A 7,924-nucleotide genomic window follows, 5' to 3' on the forward strand; every position below is an offset into this window, starting at 1 on the left:
CCATCCTTGGCTTGGGACTCAAAGAGAAGCGTCCAATGGAGATCACAAGTGATCTGGAGCATCGATGATCCTGGGCAAAAAAAGTGAAATGGATCGGAAGGGCTGCTCCAGGAGCGTGAGATGGCAGATCTGGATCATCTCCGATCACGAGCTCAGTTCAGTAGTTGACAGTGAGATAGGATAAATAACTTCTTATAATTGAAGAGCGTGCACCCACGAAGCAATTTTTTTTTACGGAAACGCTATCGTCATACGTGCCACTGTCAACCGAATTTTCCAGCGTTCCATCTTGACTCCGGACCCAGAGCTGCTGCTCGATCTGCCGGATGTATGCAGCGTCACGCCGCTCCGGTCCTTCTAGCGTTAGATCTGGACTCGCAGATGCCACGGTACGTATACAACATGAGGTACGGCCCGCGCGCCGCTGTGGCCTCGTTGGCGATGATGATGAAGCAACTTCAACAACTCATATCGACGCAACAACAGCAATCATAGATGTGGCAGTACCATATCTCGGAGTACCAGCCAAGGCCGGACGCTACGCCTTTCTCGGTGTCGGCGTCGGTGACGACAGTGTGGCACGAAATTTCAAAATTTTGTGAAGATTTTGTTTTTTTTTAAAATTTGTGAAGAATTTGACATATATTTCTCTGTGTCTGGAATCCATAGAAATAATTTATAATTTTTTTGAAAATTTTGGTATATATTTGTGTTATTCCGAACTTACATCACTCGGTATAATAAATTACACTAAGATATCATTGTAAATATAGTAATAAGATAGTGTAAATATAGTTAGAAAATGGTGTAAGTGTATGAGAAAAATTCAATTGACAGTAGAAACCAAAATAACTGAACGTCAAAATAACTGATGCTATTTGGACGGAAGGCACGCAGGGCCAGATCTGGATCATCTCCGATCACAAGCTTAGTTTAGTAGTTGACGCTGCACCAGCGCTAACAGCGCATAAATTTTCCATCAACGTCTATCGATAGAATATCATCAGCAGTTCTTCGAGGGATATCCCATGAATATAGATTAATCAGCAGAGATATGTGTAATCGAGAACAAGAAGGCAACAAAGACACACGAGTTAGACAGGTTCAGACCATCAGTATGACGTAATACCCCACTCCTGTGATCTGTTGGATTGTATTGGCTATCGTATGATATTATGTGCGTTTGGAAGGGGTCTCTGTCCGCCTTATATAGTCCGGGGGCAGGGTTATAAGTCGGTTAGATCTGAGAGATAACCGAAAAGTAATAACAGATTACAGGAATCATGGGATCATACGTATCCTAACAGATCTTATAGTATCTTCATGATATTTTCCCGGTGTCTTGTAGGAGGCGCCGAGCAGTGTCGTGCCCCGCAAGACTTCGTCTTGTGGGCTGAGTCGCCCCTGGGGGCGCAGCCCATATAATCTGCCGTGGGTATCCGGGGTCGTACCCCCACAGCTAGTCCCTGATCGTCTTGTACCCATGGTGCAAATGCCATCTTGAGCTTGTCCGAGCAGGCACGAACAAAGCAAGCAGTCAAACTCATGGTCCGACCACCGTGATAAGTTGCCGAGCAGTTGTGAGCAATTGTCGAGCAGCATGAACCGTCGCCGAGTAGCGTGCACTGTCGCCGAACAGTATGAACCGTCGCCGAGCAGTGTGAACCATCGCCGAGTAGTGCACCCCAAGTACGGCTTGCCATAAGGGTGTAACGAGCTCAAGTTCAGAATCAAAAATTTCTTCGCAGTGGACCAAGTGTACCCACTTAGAGTCCGACTACGAGAAAGGGAGATAGTCTTCAGCTTCAAGAGACGCAGAGTCTTCTAGAATAAAGCAAACACATTCACCGCGAGGTGATCGGACCACCTGGTGCTCGGACTTCTCCACCGATCAACTGGTCGGACCACTAAGTTCATGGACTTCGTCGTCGACCAGTTGATCGGACTGTTCACCGGTCGCTTCTACTCAATGCTCACTTCACCGCCGACCAGTTGACCAGACTGTTCGTCGCTCGTGGTTCATCGCCAGCTATGTCAGTTACTCCTTGGCGCTCGGATTCTTCATGCTCGGGGACTAAATGGGCACACTTCACCCCACTTCACCTTACGGACATCACCAGCTACGCCGGGAACTTCTCGGTGCTCGGACATTGCCAGCAACGCCGGGGACTCCTCGGTGCTCGGATATCGCCAGCTACGCGGGGGACTCCTCGGTGCTCGGACATCACCAGGTACGCTGGGGACTCCTTGGTACTCGGATGTCGCCAGCTACGTCGAGGACTCCTCGGTGCTCGGATACTGCCAGCTATGCGCGGGGACTCCTCGGTGCTCGGACATCGCCAACTACGCCGAGGACTCCTCGGTGCTCGGACCCCGCACGCTCCACGATGCTTGGACACCGCCAGCTACGTCGGGGACTCCTCGATGCTCGGACATCGCCAGCTACGCCGGGGACTCCTCGGTGCTCGGACGTCGCCAGCTACGCCGGGGGCTCCCTTGATGGTCGGATCTTGCTACACCTCATTAGTGTGCTATTAAGCTGCTCCATGCCGTTCGGATCAGGGTGCTGATCTTGGGCAGCACATCTGGGGTCTTGATACGCGCATGTCAGACGACGTCGGCAAGCTTGCAGACTTCTTTTTCTTTGACCCTGCTACAAGATTCATTCTTCATCTTCCAGCAGGCTCGGGGACTAAGTGGGCACACTTCACCTTGCGGTGAATGTGCGCTTTTCAATTCAGGGCTCCGCCCGTGGACTGGTTGCCTGCTCGGCCGGTCTTCTGCCTTTCTTCTACTTTCTGACCCTGACACAACGTGACTACGTCACCTACTGTCAGGCTCGAGGACTAGCTGTGGGGGTATGGCCCCTGGTATCCACAAGACAAGACATGAGCCGCACCCTCAAAGGCGGCCCAACCCTCAAGATCAAGGCGTGCACGTCACTGATCGATGTGCACCATAAGATATTGTATAGTACCAAATAGGATACTTTCCTTGTAACCCTATCCCTCCAGAGTATATAAGGAGAGGCAGGGGTCCCCTAGTGGACATCGATCGACATAGATCTCATATTTAATACAATACATCAAAGACACAGGACGTAGGGTATTACGTCGATTAGACGACCCGAACCTGTCTAAATCACTGTCTCTGCGTCTTGTGTCACCATCCGGTTCCTATCACGCGCACCTCCACCGATCAATCTATATTTGTGGGATACCCCTCGGAGGACTACCGAGCATCTTCTGTCGACAACGCCAAACCAAGGAGATTTACATACATAGTTTGCCTCAGTGGCAGAGCCAAAACAAATCCGAGAGGGGTGCGCTTGCCTTATAGGTGCAAGGCTTTGTGACATGTGAGTGCAAATATAATGAAAATTTAGCTCTTACTATTGTTTTTTTATTTTTCTCTGGGTGCGGCCACACCCAATCATTTGACTATAGATCCGCCTATTGTTTGCTTTCCTTCTCTCGCTTACCATCCCATCACTTGCTCTTCTCTCACTTCCTATTCTATCTATCACTTGCTCTTCATGCATACGTCTTTATCATCATGCCTCACCGACCACCGGTCTATTGTCACAGACACGAAATACGATCATGAGTTCTCCGTCCGTGACGCCGACCAGGGTCTCAAGGTTGATCGTCCTAGAGGACTGCACGTAGCGCGGGTGGCAAGGGCCAGTGGCTGGTTTCTTGCCTGTCAGCATTAGAGTCTTGGACTCGATGCTGTGGTGTCTTACCTAGGGGTTTTCCCTAAATTTCTTTGCAGGTATCCTCAGGCATTTATGGATCACAAGGGGAGGCGATGCGCTCGTCGCTAGCGAAGCTTGTGTCTTCATGAATGTGTTGTAGGCGTGTGTTGTGGGTAGTATAGGTTCTAGGTCTAGCGTACATCCTGTTGTGTGTTGTGTGTGTGGCGTGTGTTTGGTTGTACGTTCAGACAATACATCTTGTACTACTAGATCCAAGGAATAAAAAAATGATTGATCGTCATACAAAATTGATGATTAGCTATACAAAAGGAACTACAAACAACTCGCTCAAAGTAATGTTTTTTTATAACCAGGGTCTCAAGGTTGATCGTCCTACAGAATTGATGACTAGCTATACAAAAGGAATTACAAACAATCCACTCAAAGTTTTTTTTATAAAGTATAACATGTTTAAACTTGGATTATCCTAATATGATGGACCTAGGATGAAAATTTATGGGCTGAAAGTTTATCTTCAACCTCCAGCCTCTCCTCCTCAAAGCAGTCATGGCAATTTTTTTTGGAGAGGCTCTAGGGGCTCCATGGGATCAGCGGAGCCCCCTAGCACCCTGCTAGATCCGTCCCTGGATTATCGTGCTACAACTCAAATTATTGTGATATTATTTTTTTTCTGTTGCAACGCACGACATGATTCTAGTATATATAAATGCAGAAGAATGGAGCCAAATGCAGAACTAATCCTCAAGTTCAGGTTAATGACGGCACCGCCAGTGGCACTAGATTTGCCGGCGAGTTTTGTTGGCCCTGGTGGCATCCCACATCCCTGCTGATGTCGTCCATGGCGTCTACGGTGCTGCTCCTTCCCTCGGTGGCCGTTGTAGTACTATGCGTCGTAGGGTTAACTACTCTTGTTGGCAAAGTTTAATTTATCCTTAAGGGCATATGCCCCCATATGCATGTATCGTTGGATACACATTGAACTCATTCTGTTGATGAGCCTCAAGAACAGTGCTGCAATGCTGTGGTTGTTCTTTTAGTATGCAACTTTCGACGTAGTGCCTCCGCTGTTTTGTTGTGATTGAACTCATGGTTGGTACGGTTGAAAAAAGTGAATGAAATCGATTTTGAAACTTAAAAGCACATATATATATACTACTATGTCGGTATCAAGATATATTTGCCACCAATAGAAGATACGTGTAGTGGCCACATGCTAGTCAAGGTCCTAGCAAATATATAGTGGCCGTTGAAGGGATCGTGATGGCTAGGACGGGAGGAGGTGAATTGAGCTTTTCTAAAAAAAACTAGTTTGCCTTGTTCCCCCTGCAGTCTATATAGTGGGTCTTCAAGACGGTCTCTCCCGGATAGCTTCCCGCAGTCTTCACTATCGTGTTTTCAGCAAAAATGTTGCAGGTCACATGTTCCCCTGGTAGACCATAGGCGGCCTCTCCACACTGTCGGAGGGTCTCCCAAGACTACAAACCCCCTAGTGTACAACTCTTTGGTGCGCGCAAGCACTTATATCTGGAGGTATACAAACCTCACTAAACACTAAATCTAAACCTAATGCAAGAGCTAAAGCGGTGTCTAACTAGTCTAAACACTTCGTAAAGCATTTAAACTAATCACTTATGTAATCTTTAAGCACTTTAGTGGCTAGAACAACTAGAGATCAGCCTTAGCTCTCCTACAACTTACTTGAGCTCTGTCCACTACACTCCAAATGGTTGGCTTGGGGGTATTTATATTTATAGCCTCCCCACGGAATATAGCCATTGCACAAAGCTACAACGTTTCGTAGACTCGCCGGAAAGATCCGTTCACGTCACCAGATTTCTCTGATGCCTATACCACGTTAGTTAGCCATTGGAAACTAGCCACTGCTGACCGTTGGGCCTTTTGCTGGTGCCCAATAAACCTTCTGCAGAAACATCAAAAGAAGCTGCTTTCTTTAGTGGCTGACTCCTGGTACCACCAAACTTATCCGGTGTTGATAAAAAACTTATGCAGAGACTTCAAATGCCCGACATTTTCTCCATTGCCCTCCTGGCCTCAACCATCGGAAGGTTTCTAGTACGTGCTTGAGTTGACGCTGCTTGCTACTGTTGTACACGCCCTATGCTCCGGTGCTCTTCTCTGCTATAAGCAGTGTTTTAAATCCATATTTAGTGATCTATCTCCTGAAACAGTAATTAGCCGGTATAGCGGGCTATAGCGGTAACTAACAGCTAAGTTGTACATAAAAAAATATAGCTAAGGCCTTGTTTAGATGCAAAGTATTTTTGTAGTATTAAGGAAATACTATGGTTTTACAAAATACTTTGGTTTTTAAAAGCTACTGGGTGTTTGGATGCAACAAATCTTGTAGTCTCTAAAACCATGGTTTTGTCAAAATTGTAGTCAGTTTGGAGTTTTAGAAACTCCACTCATGATCTCTTTTTTTTTTCCTAAACCACGGTTTTGTGTTTCTTTGGCTTATAAAACCACAGTTTCGTGATACTACAGTTTTCGAAAACGCATCATCCAATCAGTCCCTAAGTCCTATTCAAACAGCTATAGCCAGAGATTTAAACCTTAGCTATAAGTAAACATTATAATGCACCTACAATTGATAGAAAAATCTTTTATAAGGGAGAGCAGATGATATTTTCACTTAACAACTTTTACTCTTTATTGTAGCAACCATCATACATATACCTTTTATTTAGTATAAGAAATATTTTCTTAGTTACACATGTCCATACTTTGTTTAGAATAATTTAACAACATACTCCTACAAGTACACACCGAAAATAATCATACTCATTTATTGCACTCAGAGTAGACAACTGGAATCACATAACCAAGCATATCAATATATAAGCTTTGAACATTATTCAGTTGGAATTTGGACCATAGCTACCCCACCATTTACTTTTTCCTGCTTCAATTCACGACTCATTCTGAACTCACTAACTTGACAGCGGCCGCGGCGTGAAGCTTATTGGCGTACTGTACCGCCTTGTCCGCCTCCGGCACCACCTCCTTCGCTTCTACACTCCCTCCAAACCGCTCCGCCCACGCAGCCAAGAGCGGAGTCTTGCTCGTGTTAATGATCTCTAGGCCGTACATCCTGCGCAGCGCCTCGAACCAGAACAAGAAAGAGCCGAGCACGATGTCGAGGTAGCCGATGGAGTCGCCGCCGAAGAAGACGTTGCCGTTGGAGCACTTGGCAAAGGCCACTTCCACGTGCTCGATCGCGGCTAGCGTCTCCTTCACCTTCTCCGCCCTCTCCTCCTCCGCCTTGCCCTTTAAGATGCCTATCCACGCCGGGCACAACTGCAAGCAAGACGCTTCCACTTCGATCGACCGTACCAGAGACGGAGTTCACGATTGCAGAGAACAGAGAAGTAAACTCGCGTGCATGTTTATTTATACCTTGTCTTCGATGTAGGCAGCCCAGAAGCGAGCGGTGGCGCGCTCGTAGGGGTCAGTTGGGAGGATTGCCCGGCCAGTGAACAGCTTGTCGACATACTGCAGGATGACGAGTGACTCACAGATGGGCTTGCCGTTGTGGATGAGCACGGGCACCTTCTTGTGTACCGGGTTGAGCTTGAGCAGGAGCTCACTCTTGTTGAATAGATCCTCTTCGACGTACTCGTAATTCAGTCCTTTCATGCTTAGCGCCATGCGCACGCGGATCACGAACGGGCTCACCAGCAGGCCGAGGAGCTTCAGATCCTCCTTGCCCGCCATTGTTTTCTTCTCTCTCAATGTTTTCCCTCTACTGGTTCCTTGGCTCGCGACTAATCCTATGTCTTGCTCTGTCTCTGTGCAAGGCCTGTACAGAGTCACAGTTTGGGCGTCTGATCGTCCATATAAAGGTCATAGCTGATCGTTGCAGACTACGACTTCGGCGGCTGGCGAGCGGCGACGGCAACTGGATGCCTCCGCCCTCCCCACTTTTCTGTATGATGACTCAATTTACTGAATTTAGTGGCCTTGGACTTCACCAAGTCACCATTGACGATTCTTCGCTTCTTGGAGTCAGACTACGTCCATAAATAGTCGTCGTTTCTTTCTCTAATGGTGGCTGTCACAAGGCAGTGATTATGGTTGACGCTATCGTCTCTCCAACTAGTATTGATTTACTAGTTATTAGCAAGGATCATCCATTTTTATGTTCTATAGTTCTGGAGTAAATGATTATTTAGTTTTTTTAAACGA

General features: G+C 47.0%; 1 protein-coding gene across 1 annotated transcript; it reads right to left on the reverse strand.

Annotated features, from left to right (window-relative positions):
* Positions 1 to 6,410: 6,410 nt before the first annotated feature.
* Positions 6,411 to 7,524, reverse strand: LOC136486928 (probable glutathione S-transferase GSTU6). Its single transcript, XM_066484014.1, has 2 exons — positions 7,136 to 7,524; positions 6,411 to 7,036 (listed from the first exon to the last, which is right to left on the reverse strand). Exons 1-2 carry the CDS (start codon positions 7,451 to 7,453, stop codon positions 6,656 to 6,658), a joined length of 699 nt encoding a protein of 232 aa, XP_066340111.1. The 5' UTR covers positions 7,454 to 7,524; the 3' UTR covers positions 6,411 to 6,655.
* Positions 7,525 to 7,924: the final 400 nt, after the last annotated feature.

Source organism: Miscanthus floridulus, chromosome 1 (assembly GCF_019320115.1).
Source record: "Miscanthus floridulus cultivar M001 chromosome 1, ASM1932011v1, whole genome shotgun sequence".
Lineage (NCBI taxonomy): Eukaryota > Viridiplantae > Streptophyta > Magnoliopsida > Poales > Poaceae > Miscanthus > Miscanthus floridulus.

Coding starts and splice junctions, on each gene's coding strand:
- LOC136486928 (XM_066484014.1), bottom strand. CDS start 7,453: ATGGCGGGCAAGGAGGATCTGAAGCTCCTCGGCCTGCTGGTGAGCCCG. Junction 7,037..7,135: donor CTGCCTACATCGAAGACAAG/GTATAAATAAAC, acceptor TCTTGCTTGCAG/TTGTGCCCGGCGTGGATAGG.